Source organism: Musa acuminata, chromosome BXJ1-6, assembly GCF_036884655.1.
Source record: "Musa acuminata AAA Group cultivar baxijiao chromosome BXJ1-6, Cavendish_Baxijiao_AAA, whole genome shotgun sequence".
Taxonomy (NCBI): domain Eukaryota; kingdom Viridiplantae; phylum Streptophyta; class Magnoliopsida; order Zingiberales; family Musaceae; genus Musa; species Musa acuminata.
In genome coordinates, this window is record NC_088332.1 from 11,049,043 (window position 1) to 11,072,748 (window position 23,706).

At 39.6% G+C, this 23,706-nt stretch overlaps 3 protein-coding genes across 11 annotated transcripts; all 3 read right to left on the reverse strand.

Annotated features, from left to right (window-relative positions):
• Positions 1-212: 212 nt before the first annotated feature.
• On the reverse strand, positions 213-5,004 carry LOC135676220 (uncharacterized). 5 transcript variants are annotated; one of them, XR_010514206.1, is made up of 4 exons: positions 4,455-5,004; positions 3,185-3,346; positions 1,342-1,487; positions 213-1,091 (listed from the first exon to the last, which is right to left on the reverse strand). XR_010514206.1 is itself a non-coding variant. In XM_065187151.1 (4 exons), the coding sequence occupies exon 1, from the start codon at positions 4,972-4,974 to the stop codon at positions 4,510-4,512; it is 465 nt and encodes a 154-aa protein (XP_065043223.1). In that variant the 5' UTR covers positions 4,975-5,004; the 3' UTR covers positions 213-1,094; positions 1,342-1,487; positions 3,185-3,330; positions 4,455-4,509. The 5 variants fall into 5 exon arrangements, 4 of the variants coding, with proteins under 4 accessions (XP_065043223.1, XP_065043222.1, XP_065043225.1 ...); XM_065187151.1 differs by having other exon boundaries at positions 213-1,094; positions 3,185-3,330; XM_065187150.1 differs by having other exon boundaries at positions 213-1,094.
• A 1,091-nt stretch (positions 5,005-6,095) lies between these two features.
• LOC103987687 (NDR1/HIN1-like protein 10) lies at positions 6,096-7,976 on the reverse strand. 2 transcript variants are annotated; one of them, XM_065187160.1, is made up of 5 exons: positions 7,860-7,976; positions 7,351-7,434; positions 7,210-7,272; positions 7,034-7,117; positions 6,096-6,882 (listed from the first exon to the last, which is right to left on the reverse strand). In XM_065187160.1, exons 1-5 carry the CDS (start codon positions 7,866-7,868, stop codon positions 6,259-6,261), a joined length of 864 nt encoding a protein of 287 aa, XP_065043232.1. In that variant the 5' UTR covers positions 7,869-7,976; the 3' UTR covers positions 6,096-6,258. The 2 variants fall into 2 exon arrangements, with proteins under 2 accessions (XP_065043232.1, XP_065043233.1); XM_065187161.1 differs by lacking the exons at positions 7,210-7,272; positions 7,351-7,434; positions 7,860-7,976 and having other exon boundaries at positions 6,981-7,058.
• Positions 7,509-23,699, reverse strand: LOC135583382 (uncharacterized). Of its 4 annotated transcripts, XM_065187155.1 has the most exons (15): positions 23,264-23,692; positions 19,311-19,713; positions 19,039-19,216; positions 18,817-18,956; positions 17,647-18,433; positions 16,097-16,197; positions 15,723-15,867; positions 15,573-15,641; positions 15,408-15,453; positions 13,434-13,876; positions 12,253-12,332; positions 11,161-11,296; positions 10,238-10,430; positions 8,086-8,168; positions 7,509-7,990 (listed from the first exon to the last, which is right to left on the reverse strand). In XM_065187155.1, the coding sequence occupies exons 1-15, from the start codon at positions 23,361-23,363 to the stop codon at positions 7,871-7,873; spliced, it is 3,024 nt and encodes a 1,007-aa protein (XP_065043227.1). In that variant the 5' UTR covers positions 23,364-23,692; the 3' UTR covers positions 7,509-7,870. The 4 variants fall into 4 exon arrangements, 3 of the variants coding, with proteins under 3 accessions (XP_065043227.1, XP_065043228.1, XP_065043226.1); XM_065187156.1 differs by having other exon boundaries at positions 15,573-15,867; positions 23,319-23,696; XM_065187154.1 differs by having other exon boundaries at positions 15,573-15,867; positions 23,264-23,693.
• Between the last annotated feature and the right edge of the window lie 7 nt (positions 23,700-23,706).

The window sequence follows — 23,706 nt, forward strand, 5'->3', positions numbered from 1 at the left end:
TGTCCTCTCTCTCGGGAGCCATGTCGAGTTACTTGCCACCAATTAATGCCATCAAATCAGAAATTATTGGAGCAAATAAGCCATTATTTGGCCACCAGAACCACTATCATGTTTCCACCGTGAAAAGCTTTTGTCGACATCAGCAGCAGTCAATGTTGGAAAACAATATGAGATACAAAATGCACCACAACAAATCTAAGATGAATAGGGTGTAAAGAAGCACGGTCAACCTTGTTGCGTATTTTTAATGTGCCCTGTAAACGTCACAAGCTTTTCTCACCCGCGTACTTTCTCCACTCACGGAGTGGTGAGGGCCCCACTTCACCCGCGCACTCTCTGTTTTGCCCCTTACCCCTTCTCTTTGTTCCAAATTTTCACCGCCTGACCGAGCAATATGGTTTCCATCTTTTTTGCCATTACTCTCCCTCTCTCACGTGGGCACACACAAAACAATACCATACATATCCTTCTTATATAAATGGCATCGGAGGCTCATCTCCCCCAGCACAACACTGGTAAACGGCGTGCACGCGTAGTGGTGGAGATTCCACCCCTTACTCTTCTTCCCCGTCGATCCACTCGTCGTCAATCTCTACTGCTGAAGGTTTCTGCCTCTCCTCCAGCTTCTTAGGTATATGTATCGGTGTCTACCATGCACATGATAGCTTTTCCGATGCTACTGCTGTTATATGGTTGCCTGCAGAGAACAAGGATGAGCCGCCGCAGCAACCAAGGGAAGAGTCACAAGGTTGACCTGAAGCTGAACCTTGCGCCGCCGATGAGGGAAGACGCGTCAAGAAGGGCAGCCACCGTCGTCGACTCCCCCCGTGGGTCGTCGTCCTCCTCCTCCTCGTGCCTATCGTCGGAGACCGAGCAGGGGCTGCCGTGCCAAACCAGCCCCGAGGCGACGTCGATGGTGCTCGCCGCATGCCCCCGATGCCTCATGTACGTGATGCTCCCCGAGGAGGACCCCAAGTGCAAAAACGCCGTTCTTCTCGACTTCCTCTGCAGCAACAGGAAAACCTGAACCAGTCTCGCCTCTCTCTCTCTCTCTCTCTCTCTCTCTCTCTCTCCTGTTTCCCCTTCTCTTCCTGCTAAAGATGATGCAAACATGGACACAAAGGATCAACTCAGTACTGTGATGATTAAATGTGCATGAAGAGAGTGTATGCATGTCATGGTTAGGCTAAGTGCTTCCACAGTGAAGAGGGTTGGGGGAAATGGCAGTTGGGGGATATGGAAAAGGTCGACTACTTTGGATTGGAACACCATAAAAATCAATTTAATGCAACAGTGGGGAACTACGTCAGATGATAAATGCCATTTATTTCCACCCCTCACCTCTTCGTCTTGACCAGTCAACCATTTGCTTCGTCTCTGAATGCATACAACGGAACGTAATTGCACCACTTAATGCGACGCCCATCACACTGTTGCCATATTCGAGCTTCCTTCCCACGTTGAGCGGCAGCATTTTATTCTGATATCTGAAGAAACAAAAGTGAAGAAAACAGGTGTTAGAACAGATGTCATCGAGCAAAGAGAAGCATGAACAAGAAGAACTGTTTTCTAAATGCATTGATATAGGAATAACAGCACAGATATCACACAGACAAAACAAAAAACAAATTGCTTTCTGTATGCACCGATGTAAGTCCTATCACGACACTCAATTCTAACCCCCTATGACCATCCGGATCATATTGGGCATTTCATGTTCCCATCAACAATTTGTTCATCTCCTTTTCCTTTTACAAAGTTTAAACTATATCATTAAAAGCAACAAAGACGTGCCAAGCGATGCAGAAATACAAGTTCCAAGTTCTGAAGCAGAGTTGGCATATCATAAGTTTGTCAAAGCAGAGCAGAAAATATGGAAGCCCACAACACACTTCAAAATCTAGTCCTGTGTGACAAAGCTGACACATGCAACTCAACAAAAAGGGTTCGATAAGGAAAAGAATTGGCACAAGCTTTCACCAGAGATCGGCACTTTATAAAACTGATATCCTCCGACAATGACCAGTACTTGTTTGTTTATTTGGTTTTCACTCCACAAAAGCTGATAGATTCTGGAGAAATCCCAGAATCTTTTAACAAACAGATACAGGGTATCAAACCATCACACAGTACCAGACAGCTGAAGAACAAGGAACAAGTTTTTGGATGGGCCAAAATATATTGATTCTAATATATATTTTTCAACTATATATAAATCTTTATCTAAATTATCATAGAATCTAATATGTAATATAAGGTACTTGTAACACCCATTTGCTTATTATTGTGTAACATGCAAATATGTAATAAGTGACAGTACCATTCTGCATCTTAGTTTGGCATGTTCTAGGATTTCTATGTAATATTAGATACTTGAATTCGCCTTAAAGCTAGATATTGGCCACATATTTCAAAATTAAAAACCTTGCTCTCCCAGTCAACCTGGCAGTAAACAGAAAATAGAACATTCAATTTAAAGATTTAAACATGAATAAAATAAAACCACAAAAAAAAAAAATTAAGAAGATGATGCCATGCGGATATCCTATATTGCCCTTTCCCAGCATCTTTTTGGTTGCTCCATATTATAGCTTGCTTCTTTTCATCCATAGAGAATCTTCACTAAGCTTGGACGGGTGTCTTTCCCCAGAATGATACTCCTTTCTACCTTGTTTTGGTGTCTTGACACCATCGGGTGCCTATCTGGTGATCCAAGTGAATTGGGTCCAGATATTTTTGATAGTCTTCCTTCTTCTCTAACACTTCTCCCTCTTTCTGTTAGACTTAGCCAAAAGTTCTCTCAAATAATTCTCTCCCTCTCTTTTATCAATAAATCTTTCTACCCATAGAACCAAAAGGGCTATCCATCCGGAAGTCTTTCTACCCATAGAACCATAAGTGCTATCCATCTGGACGTCCTCGTTCTCATTACTCGAATCATAACCATGATCAGGTTTGTAAAGACCAAACTCATCACAGTTATTCGTGACGTTCAATGTGTCTATACCAAGCTCACATCATCGATCATTTTCTTCTTCATCAGGATCACTTGTCATGACTACTAGATGAACACCTTGACCCCTCTTTTTATCATGTGCATCAGTAAAACTTTACCTTCCATGACTATAAACCAAGGGACGAAATGAAGTAGCAGAAAAACCCCTTCTATCATTTTATCCCTGACCTCAACTTTGTATATTCTTCTCTCAAGATCCCAGGATGAAAGAATTCATTGAATCTGGTGGTCCGTCCCAATCTTCGAAAATGTCTAGGCCGTCTTCCAGTTGTGAATTGCATGGCCCGAACCTTCCAAATTCGTTCGAGTTTATCCTACAAACAAAGGCATCTGCTGGAAATTTAGGGAGAGAATCACACTTGATTACATCTGATCTAACGAAGTGCAATGAAGAATGCACGATCAAATGAAATTCAAAACAATTTAAGAAGTTTCGTAGCAAAGTGTATGGCAAAGATAATGTATTGTCAAAAAGAAAAGGCATGAGAAACAAGGCAGTCATACAGCCTTATTGTGGATAAAAAAGTGTTCCAATTTTAGGCACTTGATTTTCTAGGCTAATGATGGCATACATCACAGCGATATCAATCCAAAAGTAACGTGCCACTTTGAGCATATTTCAATTACATAACTCAAAAAAACCTCTCTATAAGTATGCTAACATTTAAAAGATTAAAAGTACCTGGTTCGGAAACCGAACAGTAAGCAACCAATTTTGACCGTCAGCACTGGACTATGATGAGACAAAGACCAAGAAACGTGAAAGAAGAGATTGTGATGAATCAGTCCATATGGTATATCCAGTCGTACTACTCCAATTATTTTATCAAAAGATATTTCAAGAATTATGCTAAACGAGAAATATTTATTAAAAAACATGCAAAAAAAAATACCTGTCAATAAAAAATCTAAAAAGAAAAGATCATTCAGAAATTAGCCCAATTCTTCTTCCCGGCTAGCCAAGTCTTCAACAACGACACATGAAGACTATGTCATCGTTGGTCCTCGGTGCTTTGGCCCTCAGTAAAGGCTTATCATTCCTGACATTGCCTCACCAATGCACGCCAGCCAATCATCCATCCAACACAATTACTCGTTTATTGTCACCACGTCGAGGACGAGGCTGGATTCCTCTGCCATTTGTGGTTAGAATCAAGAAAATTATCTCTTAATACAGCGTGGTGCAAACGCATCCGTCGGATCATGATCTGACGATCACTAGCTACGGAACTCAAAATTAACTATCACTCGAGTACGTACTGATATAACCGGAGTCCAATCAACACGTATTTTAAAGACAGTGGCAGAATAGTGATTGGCGGAATGTTCTTGTGCCACAATTGAGCCATTTTTCTTATTTTTATTTTTTTTTTCATATTTTATTTATTTGTGTGGGGAGGAAAAATCATTACGAGAGCGAGAAATAAGGGAAGAAAACCTGGATGGCGTTTCGTTGTGCCGTCAAACGCCGTTAGCGCTGGCGTCAAGAGGAGTCATCGCCGTGGACGGCGGAAGAGGCGGCGGAGGAACTCGATGCAGGAGTCGAGCGGCTCCACCGCGATGCCGCAGGTGAGGAACGCAAGGGCCTGCCGGAGCGATCTGAAGCAGCGGCGACGGCGGTGCAAGTCGTGCCCCCCCGCGGACGGTGTCGGCTGGAGGTACGCGTACGCCGCCTGCTTCACGAGGCGGTTCTTGATCCGGATCTCCCCTCCCCCGTCGCCGCCGCAGGGGGAGGCCGGGGACAGGGCCCCGCTTGGGAGCGGAGGCGAGCCGATGAGGTCGCGGAGGCTGGTGTATCCGGTCCGATGGCCGCGCTCAAAATCACCGGGGGAGGCGCGGCCGACGTCCAGGGCCACCGGTCTGGTCGCCGGGCGGAACCGCCGCCAGTGGCGGATGACGAAATCGCCGCTCGCCGGCGACCCCGAGGGCTTGTCGGCCACGGCGGCGTCCCCCACCATCGCAAGAGAGCCAGAACGAGGAGAAAGAAAAGGAGGGAGTATAAAGAAGGGATTTATAATTATTTTAATCTATAATTTAAATTAATTTTTCGACCTAATTTATCATATTTTAAGCCTAATTCGGTAATTCTGCGTAGCAAAGGAAGCACTAATGAAAAAAAGTAAATAACGTATTTAAGATAAAAGTTTTAAGTTGCAAAAAGCAAAAGCATTAATACAAATGCTAAAAAGACGAGATTAACATAAGTTTTAAGCTCATTTTTAGTGGGACATTAAGAATTACAACAAGGTTAGTGGAGGCTCAACTTGGGTTTTATATTATTCTATAATTTTTTATACGTAAAATGTCGATCTAACTAACTGCAATAAATGAGAACATTGGAAACCTGAGATTGCTTAAAGATTAAGATCTGAATTAAATTAGAAAAAAGAATTAAAAGCCAAAAAACCAAAAAACGAAATTGTCGGTTTGGTCGAAAGTCATAATGATACAAAGCTACGGTCAGTTGGATTGCGATGTCCACTTATCATTGCTTGCGTGTATGGATGTATCTACATTCGTTTGGCTTTACAGTGTCAGTGTCAACAATAAAGTCCATCAAAGCGATCACTTTGCAAGACTATTCCGAGGATTATGTAATTGCTTAGCAGTTTGACCTCTTCCTGTAGTAGTTGAAAGTCATTGTCGCAGTCTAAAACAGTGGAATCACTGAAACAGATAAAGAAGAGAGAGAGAGAGAGAGAGAGAGATTTAACAACAACAACATTTGGGAGGAATTTAATGGCTTCAGGAACGAATCCATAAAACTGACCTTAAATCTTTAATATCGGATGCCTTGGGTTGACCTTCGTCAGTGTTCATGGTTAGGCCAATACGGAGAAGACAAACTGGGTAAACATTTCCTAACGAGATCAACCAAACTTGTCAAGCAACATGAATGCCAGATCATGTTGTCGAATGGACCCAAACAAACCTAAAGTTAAAAGGACCCTGACACACAAGTTAAAGCTGCATCAAAGATCGAAACTTGAAATTAAATTATGCGGCTTTCACGATGAGACTTGCAGCTCGAGGAATCTCTGGTCCAGGAAGAGAAAAGCATTTGGTGTTCTCATGGCCAAAAAAGAACGACTTCGGAGGAGTCAATGAATTGATATCATAAGCAAGACGGAAACAGGTCCAAACAACACGCGGCCTCACATGGCCTCTTGCAGCCAACGACACAACACAAGAACGAAAGATGAATGGCTTCCCCTCACCAAGGGAAATCACAAGGCGGTGGATCAACGGTCGCACTCCGAGACCCGGAACGTGGCGGACATGCCGCCGTCCTGCGGCACCAGGGCGCGCACCTTGCAGTCGAACACGGGGTTGAAGTGGCCGATCTTGATGAACCACACCTTCATCCTCATCCTGGCGCGGAGCTTCACCTCGAAGTTAAAGTCCGTCCGCTCCGACTTCTCTTTCCCGTAGAACACGGCCACGGAGCCGGCGTCGGTCGCTTTGCCGCCGAACTCCGGGCGGAACGCGGTGGTGTTCTTGTGGTGCTGGTAGAAGGTCGGGAGCGGCGCCGTTTGCAGCAGAACCCCGTGGTAGAGGGCGGCAACCACCAAGGAGTCATAGTAGATGCCGACGCGCTTGTTGGGGTTGCGGAGGGCGAGGCCGACGGTGAGGTTGAAGAGGAGGGCGGTGGAGTTGTCGGCGAGGCTGAACGACATGAGCTGGGCCTCTTGGACGGACGCCCGGGGGAGGCGAGGGTGGAAAATGAGCCACCAGATCAAGACGACGAGGCCGAGGGAGATGACGAGCTGAACAAGGCTGCAGAGGAGTTTGCAGCAGCAGCCGCCGCCGCCACTGCCGGAGGTGTCGCGGCTGCCACGGGAGGAGTTCGCCATGATGTTTGGTGCCTGACGGAAGGAGAGAGCAAGCGAGGGAGATCGAATTTAATGACGATAACAGAAAGAGGATTCCTCTTATATACGGTAATAGTAAAGGAAATGTATACTGCAAGTTTCTGAGAGAAAGAAGCAGCCGGGGGTTTTGGTACAAAAGAAAGACCCGATCCCATTGGTCAACCCGGTCACGCGGCAAGCATCTACTATTGATCAAGTGGCACCGACTTGTCTTACCATCGATCTCCCACTGTACAAAAGCTACTGGTTGACACGCACGCAAAATATTCTATGATTTCTATTGGAGGAGGATCATTCTGCTAATTTTAATTACCTTCTCACCTCGACATGGCTCGGATACGCATTCCAATTGCAGTGCAGAAGAGAATTCGAGCTCACTTCATACTAATTCAAATGATGTGTTAAAAACAATGCATATAATAAAATTGAAGCATATGAAACATATGCAGTTTGACTCTTAACTTGTCGCCAAGCAGCGGGATGTAGATAAGGTGATGGGAACCAAAACGGGCCCCTTCGTTCGGTAGCAATTGCGTCGACGCCTTCCTATTTCCGATGAATTAGCACAAAAACAAGATAAGGTTAATGATGTGTTCTTAAAAGCTTTACAAGGAAGCAAGTTGAAAGCAATCAAAGAATAGCTTTGGATCCTCCGTCTCAGCAATTTACAACAGGAGTAACAGGCATCCTACCTATACAAAGATCTTCTAGGATTATTTCTTTATCATATCGCTCTCAGAACGTTAAGAGGATTCCTAATATACATTGCAACTTCCTGATTCAAGATTCTTTCCTGGAAGCAGAAAGTTGACATAAAAAATGCCAACCGAGTGTAAAAGAACAAAGAAAAAGCATAACTCTGGTGAACCAGACTGCAGCTAGGAGATGATTCTGCATGTTGAGGTATTGTGGCAGCTACGTTGATGGTATGAAACATGCCACTTGCAGCAAAGAAAAGAAGCAGAACTCACATTGATCATTCTTAGGACTGTTTACGTGCCTTGTCATGAATGTCGAGCATCACATCACTTAATTCTGGAAAGACTGAAACAAGCACCATTTCCAGCATACTATATGCAAGCTGCTTGATGCAGATGGTAGACTGCACACATACACAGACATACTCTTTAAGGTGAAGATACAAGTCTATAGTCCCCATGTACCAGTGATTATATAAGAGAGATTGAATGAACCTACCTGAGAGAAATAGTAAATATCCCTTGCACAGCGCCGATATTGATTTGATCCAATTAAGCTGACTAATGCTGTCGGAGCTCCACCTGAAAAGAATCCTTTTGTTCAGTAGAAATCACAAAAATTGAACATAGAGATCAACCAACCTAATCACAATCTTTTCTTTCATGAATAACTTCTATTATGAAATTTCTAGAATGTTACTCTGTCACTTGTTAGATACAGCCATCCACCAATTAAACCCAGACGTGTTTAGAATCCATGCTCGAGGCAAAAAGAAAAAAAGAAAGAAAATTAATGCCCCTAATCTCATACAGGAGATACAGAAAACATCGACCTTGTAAAAATGTGACTCTTGAAACTTTGTATTGTTAATTAAAAACTAAACCAGGAAACTCAAAAATATCGGACCAAATGCAAAGAAAAAAGATGTGAAATAAATCAGGAAAAGGCACACATTAGTTAAAGATGGGACCACAAAAGAGAAGACGACCATGGTGGTTACAATCTGACAGCTTACAGCAAGAGCGCACCAAGCCAACTGAAAGCTATACAGAGACAACATTAATGCAGTAGCAAAAAAGTCATCTTTTTAGGTGCACTCAAGTGTCATTAAGGAGAAGCGAGTATCAAATCTCAAATTTCCTGCCGTGTCATGTGGAATAAAAAAGGAAGAAAATTCAAGAGGCCTAGTCTTACAAGAAAATCTTGGATTACACTCTACAAACAATTTGCAATAGTAAGAAAAGAATTATTGACAAGAGATAAAGGAAGAGACAAAATCATGTTTATATGATTGTGACAGGGAGAAATCAATAAGTAGGAAAGGAGAAGAATATAAGAGTAGGAAGAATCAAATTAAATCCCTTGCGTCCGAAGTGTATTAATTATTTCAACAAATTCAGGAGCCAATAAATTGCATTTGAAGGCTGAGCTATCCCAAAAACTATTAATTGATCAATGATTGTTTGCGATTCACAAGAGAGTGCCCTGAGGTAAATTTATTCCACACATGGGCAATTAATATAGTTTACCTGCATCTCACATCCTATGACAGCCACGGCAAGGAAAACCAGCTAATAAGAAACCAACTTCAGATACAAGTGTCTGCCATACCGAATCGTACCGCCCGGTATGGGCGGTATGTACCGGTCCGACAGGCCAGCGGTACACCGTACCGTACCGGTACCGAGCAAGTTCTAAAAGCAGATTTGCAACATAGTGTTCAAAGAGGAGGTATATCAGAGAAAGAAGTTGTGGAGAAAAGAAATCAACAGAACTGTCCAACGCCTAGTACTTGCTGGTACAAAACTTGCTCTATAAATAAGACATGCTTTGATATTCAAATGATCAAAATTTTAGGCAGTCAAACTAGCCATACATGAATTTCTATTTTGCTCAGAAAATTGGCCTCCTAAATGGAGATCTAAGATCTTAACATGGCTTCAGAATCCCTTGCCCCCCATGCATGACATTTCATTCTCATCCAAAAGATTGAATGAACTGTGCCCTTAAACTGTGTCCATCAAGTGACCATGATATTAACTATGTGCATCAAGGTTAACTTATTCATTAGTGATCGCAAAAATTTTGAAGGCCAAAGACATTTTCTTGTTGATGTGTCCACAACCATAAAGGAATTGGTTTTCGACACAATGCTACAAAAACATCAAAGACAAGAATTATTGAATTTTTAAAAGCACAAAGATAAATGCATCAAGTGGATTATATTCAATTGTAAACTTATTAATCAAAGCATCCATATGAAATCCATCAGAATGACAAGAAGCAATAGACTGAAAAGCCATCTCTTACTCTAGAATGCTTGAGGCATGAAGTTTAGTGCTTCTACTTATCCTTAGGTGCTACATGTGATGCTGAAATTAGCATTACCCAGCAAATTCTTAACAACATTAAAGATCATTGGACTACAGGATATAACATCAGAATAAAGCATGTCCACGATAAATGCTGATTCAAGCTTTAATTTTAAACAGTTATATGCAGAAATTTATGCATCAATAATAACAATAGAAGAAACCAAACCAGTGTGGTCTTTAATTAGTCACAGACATGTCAACTATAATCCATCAGCAAGGAATGCAACAAAAGGAGCTAGCATCATACAACAAATTGCAGGGAAACAACGTCTCACCAAGTAGCATTTTCTTAACATCATCTGCTCTGCGAGCTGCCTCGAGTTGGGCCTCAAAAGAGCTTGGTCTAGTGACTTTATCACCATAAGAACCACTTGTACTTTGAGACGGTTTCTGATCAATATTAAAATCATCAAGCTCCCCTTGACTGCTACCAAGCCTAATGATGAATGTGCCATTAGGCCAGAGAACCTGCTTGGAAGTGAAGTAGCAATGAAAAAGGAAATCCAAACATTTGATTACATATGTAGAAGTAGGCAGCTGAATATCAGCCAACAAACTGGTAGCTCAACCGTAGAAAGTAAATTAAAATTTTCTTATCCTATTTATACTTATTTTAAATTATATCTAAATATATAAAGAAAAAGAAGAATTATAGATATATAAGCAACCAGTGATATACGAGGCAAGAGACAACAACGATGAGCCATAAAGTCCCAACTCTTTAAAGTTGGCTATGTAGATCTTTTACCATCACTATAAGGCAACATCTTTAGTAAAATTGAAAGAATTTAAATCTGCTTTATTGTTTCAAGTAAAGTCTTCTTAAGTCCCTTCAATCTCACCTTGCACCACTAATACTAATCAATACACATCGTCTAACAACATCTATAGGTCTTATTTTAATATGTTCATAGTATCTTAGAGACAATTTTCCCTCAATTTATTCTCTGTGATCAAGCTGGTCAATTCAAAAAATATGTATTTAGCATCCAAGAGAGTGTGAAATAAAGGGCTCTGGCACTTTTTTTTTATCTAGAGGATTGTTGTTGTTAAACTAAACTACAAAAAAGGACACAAAGGGCACAGACTTTGTATTTCCTAGAGGATAGGTACTGTTAAACTAGAAAAAGATGTTTCCAAACTGGAAAAACACAATACCAAATACTAAAAAATATCTTTAAAAAAATTGTACTCTTACATCTTGAACCCATCGAATTCCTTGAGCAATAACATCATCCCTCCTTAACCAATGGATTTGTCTTAATATCCAATCATCAATTGCATCCTCCATTATCAATTGCAAGATCTGTTTTGAAATCCAGTACACCTGTCTTCTGCAGAAATAGGTAGGGCTCAATGTTAATATTTTGCCCTTCAAGATAATGAAGCTTGAAATTTTCTACCACAATGACTTAAGTTGCAGAATTTTTCCATAAATAAAGTAAGATGCTTAAATGTCCTTACACAACAAGTATTGGGGGGGAGTCAGCAAGATGAAAGGGAAAGAACATCCATACGATGAATAAGCAAAATACATGGAAGCAAGAGTTCATTATAGTCAAAGTCAGGTAGGAGCAGGATAATCATTCCAAATATGTATTTCAGTGAAAACGTATCGACAAAATACTGAATGGTGACAGAGTACATTATAATAAGAAAAAGAAGAATTATATAGGAATGAAATTCTTTAGTTGCACCAGCATGACTGCACAATTCTGTATTCCTTATCTTCCATGAAGCTTTTGCATAATTCTGAAGTTAATACTCATTCACATGCTGCCATAAGTTTAAACAGTTATAGGGTGAAATCAGCATTCGAGTCAATTTCTTGTTCATAGCTCTCTGTGTTTTATGACTCTAGATCCAAATTTCTTAGGGATATTAATTCACAACATAAGGTTTTCATCACAGCAATGCTTTACTAAATGTCTCACCAGGTTTATGACATAATAAGAGATAATAATAGATATGAAAGGTCAAATGATTAATTCTTTAGTTGCAAGTAATCGTAGACCCATAATAAGCCATACTCCTAATAACCAATAATAAAACAACTACACTTCCCATTTTCTTTGATTAAAAATCTTGATTATGCTTGTACATAGTCAAGATAATAAAATACTACATAAATGCCTGTACAAATACTACATAAAACTAAGGCATGCTGAAAATGTTATCTCAATAAATATAAGATACATAATAATTTTAGTATGATGAGCAAGATATAGGATTTGGATTTAATTATCTTCATTAGAAGAAACAAATCACGTAATTACCATGTAAAACACACCTTAGCCAACCTCTCCTGTTCAGTTGAAATATTTTATCGACCAGATTCAACATTGGAACACTCACATTTGGTGGTGCCCACTGAAAAAATAGGCAAGAAAACACATATGAGAATAACTAGGATGATTAAACCCTTACGGTAATAAGTCAACAAAGATACAAAATATTATTTCTTGTTTCTAATAGTGATAAACAAGCAAAGTGGTTTACAAGCCAGCAATCAATCAATCCCCGAATCAGAAATCATGAAACCAACAGCTAGTAAAAAATGTGTCACACCATGCCGTTTTTCAGGAAAAATGACTTGAAATTTCCACCATATTAGTCAAACTTTCAAAAATTGAACTACTCATGATTTGAAAAAAGAAAATTCTTTGTGTAGCCTGCAAAAGACAAACCTGGTATTGAAAAAATAGTAATAAAAGTAAAGCTCAATAAAACTACATGGACTCCACTGCTTGAATCTGGTTAAGGTTGCAAGGTCAATCCTTATAACCAAAGTTTTGGATGAAGTACCTATCCAAATGATGTCAAAAATACATACCCATTAGATATCTTTACCTGCATTTTGCCACTAGAACACTTTTAGAACTATTAGCTGCTGTAAAATATATCAGGTGGTATTCAGTGGATGCTTAGAAGGAGCGCATTGATGTTAGGGTATGTGATCAAAGTACAAGTTGGAAAAATAATCTCCCTGCTTGCAGGGGGAAGGCTGACCCTCCCTGGACTCCACATTAACCAGATCCTTGTAAACTGAGCCTTGCTTTATTTTCAGTATTTAGTGGATGCTAAAAAATATTAGTTCAATGAGTAATAATTGTAATGCTAATGACTCGTTCACCTTATTAATCTTTTGCCATTTATATTCAGATCTAAAAGAAGAGTGGTAGCTAGCACAAGAAAGGTTTAGCTTATTAATAGGGTGTGCTGCACATGAATACCTTATCGAATCATTGAAGTATCACATTTATATCTTATTTTAATATAAAATTCATACTATATAACTATCTTTTTGTTTTCTGTATGTTGCGTAGAAATTTTGCTTGCACATACTAATCAATTTGATAAGTTTACACAGAAAGCAACTAAAGAGAGTCCAAGTAAAAGCCAGATGATGCGATGCAAGGAACACAAAAAAAATGAACATATGCCAAAAAGAAAAGTAAAAGCAAGGTGCACCTCAGGTGGCATTCCAACTGGATCTTCTAAAATATCAGAGGCTAATAAATTTTTTGAGACATCCGAACCAATCCTGTCAAACTTATCTGATTCTTGGATCCGCTGAGATTCCAAGCTTGAATATTCTTTGATGCGATTGAAAACACGAGGTGGAAAACTTTTCGAGTTTAACTCATTGTCCGAGTGCCATCCATTATTTGCAGCGGTAGATCGGTCATCATCATGTGCTTCATCCTCAGACAAGCTATGCGAAGTTTCCATGCTACTAAATCCAGAGATCTGTTTACTTATCTCATTTGGATTCCAGGACGATGACAAAACCTTGTCAGCGACAGAGGGAGAAGTTGCATGAGATGGTGATGTACCGGCAACTTTCAACGTAAGACCATCAGAAGACCCTTTAAACTGGCGAAATACATCATCCATAGCATCATCCACATTGACTGTCAAAATGACAAAAAGCAATTGAGATAACTGGAACAAGCATCAGCTTAACTTGATCTATTGAGAAAGATCATTTGACAAATACTGTCATAACATGAAGTTGGCTTCTACATGATGCAGGGCAAAACCTTTGCAAAGATTAACTATGTACTTGCGATTAAACCACTACTTGCTGCATCAACAATGGTTTTGGTCAAGGACTGCTGTACTGCCCAAAATGGTATGGTACAGAGTACATACCGGCCTGAGCATGGGCCGATACACGGACCACACCCATTTCAGGCAGTCTGATTCAAATAATAATAATAAAAAGTGGTGGGGTCCTATACAACTCAATGTAAAAATATTAAAAATAAATAAATTAGGGCTCACGAACGATGCCGTTGCTTCCTAGGTAAGCTGCCGCTACTGCTGCTCCTCCACTGTTTCCTCTTTTTCCTTCTTTCTCCTCTATTCCTCCACCACCCCTTCCTCTTCTCCCTCGTTTTCTTTCTCGCCGAAACACTAGTATGCACTGGCATACCATGTGTCAGTACACCAGTACTGACTGGCATGTACCAATCTGACAAATCACTGAGACCGGTTCAGTACCCGAAACGGCAAACCTTGGTTTTGATAACTTGACCGACCAGTATGGTACCGAGATACCAAGTGATAAACTGACTTATACTGTTCAATACCACTGGAAAAAAAGGAAAAAGTGGTCAACTCAACAGTGTCAAGCTGTATGATTCACCGCCGGTTCTTGGTTAAACTGATAAATACAAGTTGGTATTGTACCAGTCAAACCAATATTTTAAGCATGGATACAGCAATTGTTCAAATTGCAATTTTTGAGAGAACTTGAATAAAATTTGAAGCGGGCCCTCATTCTGATAAACTGAGCAGCTTTGACAGATATCATATATATTTCACTATTATGTGGCGGGATAACTGCACATACACATGCTGAAAATGAAAACAGAGTGAGCTCAACTATAGGAAAGTAATCACAATTTGTAGATCTGCTGGAAACCATCCTCCAACAGCATAAAAAAATCTGAGATTGCCTTGAAAGAAATAGTCTCTTAGACCCTCATCTACTGTGCATCTTTTTGAACAGTAAGATAGCAATGTTTTCATCATTGCATGACATGTTCATCATTGTAAGATACTAATCTCTAAGAAAGGACAGATTGTATTACATGTTCATCATTGCTAAGCAGCAACTTTAACTTAAGTTACTGAAGACATACAAAATCAATGCCAAAAATATATACAAATATAAAAAATTTTCACAAATGAACTGGAAAATAAATACTTTTTTTTTTTAAATGGCATGAATGACTTAAAAAAAGTGCAGCCACCAACATAGAGGTTCAAAGCTCTAGCACAGTGTTAAAAGAAAAGAACTCGACTGTTAGAAAAGTGAAGATAATGAGCAACTGAAACTGAAGAGAATAAACAGCACAATCATGAAACAATATAGTAAATCTTTCAACAACAGAGAGGAATGTAAAAGCTAATCAACAATGAGAAAATTTTTTGTACCTGCCAATGTTTTCACCAATGATGTAGATTTTCCACAAGAGTAGTTCTTCAAAGTTGAATAATTAACAAAAAAGAAAGATCAATATCTTGAAAACATGCAGGAGTGTCTAAAACAAACATGTTTCCAAAATGACAACTTCTGCATTGTATCTATGTAACTCATACCTTTGAAGAAACACTTAAAAAGTCCCACACTTCATGTTGCTCTGCAACATTAGCAATTGACAAAAGATCCTGCAAAAGTAAAATGGAAAGACGTCCAGACAAAAGTGCAGACCAAACTAACAGATTGCAAGGTGAAGGTATAAAACATACTTGCAAATATTTGTCAAGAAGGATACACCGCTGGTGGACAAAATAATCATCAATGCTGGATGAAAGAAACCTCTTTGGAGGTAAATGCAATGAATAATTAGGTATATCCTTCAGATGCCGGTTCAGACGCTCAAAATTCCGATATCTGCAATTCAAAGAATAAATATAAAAAGGAAAAAGATTTGCAAATTTTAGGTTAGTATCTACTTTCTTAGTTATTATTGACCCTCTTCAATAATATATTATAAATGTTGTTACAAGCTGGCAATCTACTATCATGTATTAAGTATTAACATAAGAATCATTTATGAACTGTAATAAACTCCATCAATAAAAATAGTAATTGTCCAAAAGACACATAGGTTAAAGCATGCCTTCTTTTCACAAACCAGGTCTTGTTCTCCAAATCTGTTACAGCAATTGAATAAACTGCAAAAGATTTCGATCCAAGTTTTTCAAAATATGCTCCAACAACCTGCAGAAATATTTTATGGGCCAAGTGTCAGTATATCATTAACTAAGATTCCAGCACGTAGCATGCTGCATACAGTCTCAGACTCTCAAACCATATCAGCCAATAAGTGGGCTTAACTACCAATTCACATAGTATGAAATGAATAACTGTGTCATTTTGCAAAGCAAAGGTGCACAATAGTTTATGCAGGTAAGAGCTAGTTATTAGACAACCAAAGAAAGGATAAATGTATCTAGAAAAAAGGGATTTCAGAGAAAGTACAGGATAAATGTGAACATAAGGAACCAAAAAAGCCACAGAACTTGAAGTCTAAAATTTAATTAACATTTGCAAGAAGTTTGTAAGCTTGCTTGAAGAACTAGAACATAGTCCTTTGCTTTACCATTTACAAATTCCCTTTAGTTGTCACAACCCACAAGATAGAGCAGTAGTAACATATAATCCTCAGCCAAGAATGCTAATAATACTTGCTAAATGTAGCCAAATGTATATTTATTGATGAGTACGATCAAGCATAGAACATAAAGAGATAAAAATATCGCTCTCAAAGATCACCAATGATTGCCAAGAATAAGTTAACAACAAAGCACTATAAGTCAGTAGTTAAGGTGGAAATAGGTCTTCTATATAGTCACAAAGATACCATAGGTGGTCCTGAAAGTAGAGCCATCACCATACCCCAGCCATATTGTGATGCAAGTGCATAATAAGCAGATATACCCTTGGGCTGTCAAGTCAAATTACAGATATTATTTGAAACAATTTTAGCAGGAGAGGAAGTTCTCATGCAGCTGGGCTTTTGAATTTTCAAATCTAACCTAGGAAGGTAGAAAAAACTTGGATAGATTGGATTGGTAATTTCAATATTTAATTAATAAATTATTGAGATACTAGATTAGAACATTTAAGTTGACTAGGAACATATGAATAAAATAAACAGGAGCTTTTGGATTAACATATAATTAGGTAAATATAAATGAGAAATTTTGATTGGAGAATCCCGCCAAATATGATGCTAAAAAGATCAATACAATCAAGAAACATATAGGTGTAATACAGAATTTATTATGGTTTATAGAGATAAATTTGAACTCAATAGTTAATTTTTTCGTGAACAAATTATATAACACTTTTATATTGTAAATGAATTTATAGCAATATAAAGCCTTTTCATGAAAAATTGTAAGTGAGGTTTTGAACTTGCACGCAAGGTTATGCTAGTTATGCACCAGCATATTAAGGCATTTGCTAATCCATCTGGGCCTGGCACAAAGTGCCAGTGATGATGAGCTTGATTCTAGGCCAGTACAACTGTGATAAAGAATGTGTTAACCAGCTACTACAGCACTTAAAACCATTATTTTGGCTTTCTCATATCGAATTGCCACAACAATTTAAAGCATTAATTTTTTAAGAAGAAAACATAAAATTACAATAAAGAATTCTCACCCGACATTTGATCTTAGGAAGATGCAAGGATCCTTCACTATGGGAAACCACATCGGAACTTTGCGCTTCCTTATGCTTGGCAATATCTATGTGACATTTCTCCTTGAAACTAGTCCCATCATCACTTTTGGTTTTAAATATTGCATCCATATCAGGAGTGCTGCTAGAACGTTTCAGTTGAATGTTATTATTACTTTTACTGGCATGTTTTTCATTTCCATCGATGTTGCCCAACTCCATGGATTGACTCTTCTCTGGATCATAGGAACCATGATGCTCATTGTTTACCACTCCTTGTGTTAAGTGAACCATATAGTTCTCATCTATACCTTTTATACTTTCACTCATATAGGTCGCTAACTCCTTCCCTGCACTGCCTGCTTGGACAGTAGTGTTTATGCACCCTGGAGTAGTGTTCACAGATCTTTGCGGTGTCCCTGTTTTTATTAGATTGGCAGTCTTCTTTTGGTAGTTTCTTCCTTTAGTCCACATATTCTCCAAATTCTCAGGAGCAAGAACTTCAGTTCTCCTTTTTGTAGTAGCCTCCAGCACCATGGCCCAGTCTGCTGGTCGAGGCGGTATATGATTTAGAGAATCTTTCTGTGATACATATGGGTGGCTATGCTCAGAACCGTCTGTCAGTTTTTCCCCACCACTTTGAACTAATCCCAATTGACAACTTTGAGTGTTTTGCCCAGAATGTCTAAGCGACCTATCAGATGTGGCCTCCATGTTGCTGCTATCTTTGTTGTTGAGAAACACGTATTCAATTAGTTCATTGATATACCTGAAAAAGTAGTGGTTACATGAAGTTAACCTTTTCCATATGAAGGGTAGAAAGCCAGTCACTGCGAAGGCTTCTTGGTGTGGAGGACCACACAAATTTGTGGTTTCATGTGTATAAACGTACCACTGTACATAATTCCTTAAGTCATATAAAGAAAATCAAGTGTCCTTTATTACTAAAATTGTCTGCATACCATTCCAAAACGGGGGGATAATTGGCGATCATATCAAGGCACCAACAAAGAAAAGATAATGTTACAAGTCAAAATACATTCTGCAAGGTGAGTGACACCAAAAAGAGGATTCCCGTTCCAATGTCTTCTCAAAAAATTAAAGAAACAATTCTAAAAAACCATAGACAAGTTCTGATATTAATTAGCTTACCCAGGGCTGGCAAATTTCATGACAGGTTGCACAACCAAGCAGGTCAACAACTCTCGGCAGAGACACCGAACTAATGGGCATTGAGCCTCTCGTGGTTTCAAGGCTAAGGATAAAACTCCTCCAACAATACGTTGAAGTACCTAGAAACTAACAATACATGAAACAATGCTTGCTTGACATAATATTGTAAAAAAGAATGCATTTCCAACTTGATAACTATACCTTGTATTCACTTTCTGGTGAAAATAAAGCAGGATGAAGTTCCTTGGAAGCCATTAGATGACGCTTCAATTTTTCATCCCTTTCCTCCGAAGATAAAGTTATCATAACATTCACACCTATCTCAGACTGATTTTTCCTGTAAAGGTCAAGCTGATTCCCTACCAAGTCAATGAGATCCCTGCAGGAATAAAACTAGACTACATTAGTTAGACACAACTATGAAAAAATCACTGAGAAATTGTTAATGACTAGCAAAGGTAATCTGAGATCACCTTGTTAACAAGTCAACAAGGTTGATTTGTTTAACTCTTCCTGATATTTCACCAAGTACATCAAGCACAAAGGAGCGTATTAGTTCCGGAGCCTCCTTATCAGGAGATATAGATGAATACCAGAGATCGATGACAAAGTCCTGCAAAATTTTGTTAATAAATTCCTCAACAGCAGCCTCAACAAGAGGTGAATCAAATTTCCTCTTCCATCTTGAAGTGGGCACCACAATAGAAAGGCGAGAATCTTCAAGACGTAACTGCTTCTTTTCCAAATGGGACAAATATGTTTGCTTAGGAACTGGCCGCACCCTCCAACGGAGCTCGACATCATAAGAAAGAACACGAAAGGCCACAAGTATGAGAACAGAAATGGGGACATTTGTCCACATCGATTTGCTTGTATCTGTGAAAAACAAGCAATAATAGCTAATAATGAAAAGAAATTTTCCATTGTCACACAATAGCAAAAGGAAAAATAACAAATCAAGTATGTGAAACCGTAAATCAACCGTAGCAAAAGAGAAGGTGATTCATGCTTGCAATGTTGAACAAACCCAATAACAATTTGTTCAAGTCACTTGTATTGCCTCAAGCACTGATTTGGAAACATGAATCATCTTTGAGTTGATGTGAATGTTTAATAGATAGAACAAATAAAAAAATCACATTAATCTTTCAAATTGACCCAGCATAAGGATAAAAAGACACTCATATATAAGAACTAATCCCATTTTCTTGCTTGTTATCTGTGGAACTCATCAAAAAACATGACTTACGTCCTTCATATGAATAGCACTACTTTCTTGTCTGCACCATTAGTAATTCATGAGAAGGTGATCTTGTGGATATTCTATTCAGAGTGAAAATTTCTGATATCAGCATCTCTGTCTACATTAAAAGGTAATTTCAGTTTAATTACTGCAGATAGGTAACATCCAGAAACACTTAGAGAAAACCAATGATTTCTCGATCACATTGACTCAAAAGCATCACAGACTAGATGAGACTAAAAGAAAAATTATATTGGCTCCAGATGACTCCAAATGAGGTGCAACAACGTGCTTTGTTGGATCTGGATCAGATTTATCAAGCCAAGGTGTTGTGCTGCTAAGGAGGCAATCTCCAAGGTGAGTCCTACAGAACAGAGACGATGGCTTGGAAATGTGCCTGGCAGGGTCCTCCAACAATCAAGTCAAAGCCTAATCTAAGGTATGGGAACCAACAGAGATAGAGAATCTAAACAATAAGGCACAAAATCAATGCCGCTTTTACTTGAGGAGGTCACCTTTTACAGTGAAGAACCTCCATAATGGTCTAGCCTTCGTGGCAGGCTTCTTGTATGGGTGAATGAAATGGTTGATTGTGGCAAATGGTTATGCTCAAGGTCAACTGTAGCATGACCATGTTGGTGATGCAATTCTGGCTTATCAGTGATGTGACAGTACATCGGTGTAGATGCCACATATTGCTTTTCCCTTAAATGATCTAGAAAGCCTACCTAAACCCTCTCATTACATTGTCCCCACCATATTTAGAGTTGAGATCAAGCCAACATGCCAAGGGACAATGCGACAAGCTGGTCATCTCCGGGATGAATGACACTGGTTGTTCTTTCCAAGGTGTCTTAAATGTCCATTGTTGTAATGTTTTGTTCTTGAAGCTAGAAGATTTTCCTCATTTTTGAGGCAAAATTGAATCTTTAGGAAATCTTACGTTATCACTCTAGCTAGGCTACCCAACCATAGTTTGTTATGTGTTCCTGAAGTTAAAGAGTTTGTGATGTGCAAGGAGATAAAGTATCGCCTGAACATATTTATAAGGAGAAAGTCTCATTTGGCTCTAGCATAATCACTTGACCCTCTGAGAGTCAATCTTCCCCTCGGGGTTTAAGTGGTCTCCACCTAGAGTCTCATTCGGAAATTCATGCTCCCTATGTTTGTTGTTCATTATTCACATTGGTTTCCCTCCCAAACCTTCTTATTCCCCTCAGCTTTCTCCTCTTGTGGAACTTCCTTGTCTTTTCTTCTTTAGTCATGTTGAGTCCTTGCACCAGTTAAGTAGATTTGATCGAGGTCATAAAGGGCATAGCCCATCTCAATTAAGTGGCCCCATGTCATGCGTAGGGAAGATAGATGGGACCCCGGTAGTCTTCTGTTTTAAAATAAGGCATATAACTGAAAAGGACCTTGGCGTATTAGGATAGTCTTCCACATTTCCACAATCCACACCCTTTGGGGCTCCTGGGTCAAACGATCAACCCTTTAAGGTTACATAATGAAGCACATGTCTATCATTGGACTAAGCATTGGAGACATGATATGATCCAATAGAGAAACATGCCGGGTCTTATTGAACCATGGATCTCTAAATTGTGATATTATGTCACATTATCAAGGCCTCCTAGTTGGAGATCCACGAGATTTAATGTACCTGCCATATCCACCAAGTCAGTGAAGTACAGGTCTGTCACCAACCCAGGCATGGTGGCACGTGAGGTATTAACCACTTCATCGGCCCGCATGATCTCATCCTTTGGGGTGAAACCCAAAGGGAACCTCGAGGAGAGGACCTTGTGGGCTCTTTTCAGAAAATGGCTCTCCAACTCCTAACTGATGTTGGACTCCACCTGTTACTTAAATGATACATGTGTTGTTATATGATCTTACTTTTTGGTAAGCTTATCAATGAATAAAAGGTATCAGATTTATACTACTTTCCTAAATGGAATATAAGGCATAAACACCGATTCTACAGCCCTATTATTGCTTCCTATTAATTTCCTGTCCTTCCCCATCATCGTCACCAAAAAAATACCATTCTTACTATTAAAAATTGATTACATTCAATTAGCTTCATTAGTTGTCTATATCAATCTCATCATGCAGACTCTTTGTGGATCCAGAGGTTTTGTATTTTTGTATAGATCTGGACCCAAGCTCTGATGAAGCATAGAATAAACAGAGATCAGGTCCATCCTCTTTGCCATGGGCCACAAAATCCAAGTCCTGATGGGTGGCTTGTGCTAACAAAAGAGACCTATCCTACTATTTACTAAAGGAACCATATGTTGATAGAGAAAAGGACTAGAAAGATTATTCTAAGAAGATAAAAGAGAATTATAACCATAAAATGCTTCACCTATTCGTAAAAGAAATCCACCTTTGTTACTGAAGATAATACAGTCATCTCACTTCAGCTATCTCAAGCACTAGCATATTCTTCAAATGTCAAGCACCTAAAACAATGCCTCCATGTACAAAACCAAAAACTTCCCAAGTCACAAGTGAAGGCCCATCTCAACTAGCATATTCTTCGATAGTCAAGCAGCCAAAAATACATCTACATGCATTAACCCAAAAACTTTCTGAGTTAGGAGTGAATGCATTTTGTGCAAAAAAGACCAACAGATTTGGCTAAGTAGAGTTTCAGAATGTCAACAGATTAGCCAGGATTGACCACCTAATATAACAGTCATAAGGCTCTGTTGGCCTAAGATAAATGCAGCCGCTACACGTCTCTTAAAACTTATAGAAGAACCTCAATATCCTAAACGCTGCCACTCGCTTTGTTCCTTTTCGACAACCAGAACACCACCATCGGAGAAATTACTTCAAAGAAAAAGAAATGATACTACTAACAAGCACTAGAGACGCATGGTGAACGAACATGCTAACTCGAGTCGTGGGTTTCCTTTTTGTACAAATGCATTTCAACTTCTTGAAGCGAGGAGTGCCCGAACCAGCACAGTCATGAACTGGCTCCCAGATGTTCGAGAACTATGGCGCACCGTAAAAGAAAGACATCGTTTCATAAAATCCCTTGCGTCTTGCATACCATTCATGTCAAGATGCAGCTTCAATTCAAGAACTATTTCAAGAGAAACCGTAATGCCTCGACCGAAACGAAGCATGTGACAAAGAAGCAAAAAATATCAAGAGGCAGGCAGTGCGTACGCGACAAGAAATAGGAGATGGCGAAGACGCAGATGGCCCAGCAAACCGTCCGAACCTTGGCCTCCTCGATCAGATCTTGCAGCGTCTCCATGGCCCTCATCGTTCCGACCGCCCGCGAGATGTCTCCGCCCCGCCCCGCGATCCCCAAGACGATCGACGGAAAAGCCCAAGAAGATTGGGGGTTTCTTCTTCAAACCCTAGAGAGGCGCCTTGAGGGGGCGAGGCTGGCGCGGGAAAGATCGTCTCCTCTTCGCCGCCACTGTGGCCGTCTTTGACGGGGAGAAAAAGAGAGACGGAGAGAGGGGGGGGGATGAGAGAGGAGAGACGGTGATGATGAGCTCCTCCGCCCTGCCGTCGGTTGGGCTCTTCTTTTAGTTCTTTTCGGTTCCTTTACCTGACACCCGCATTCCTTAAAAGAAAGACGGAGATGACGACGTGTTCCC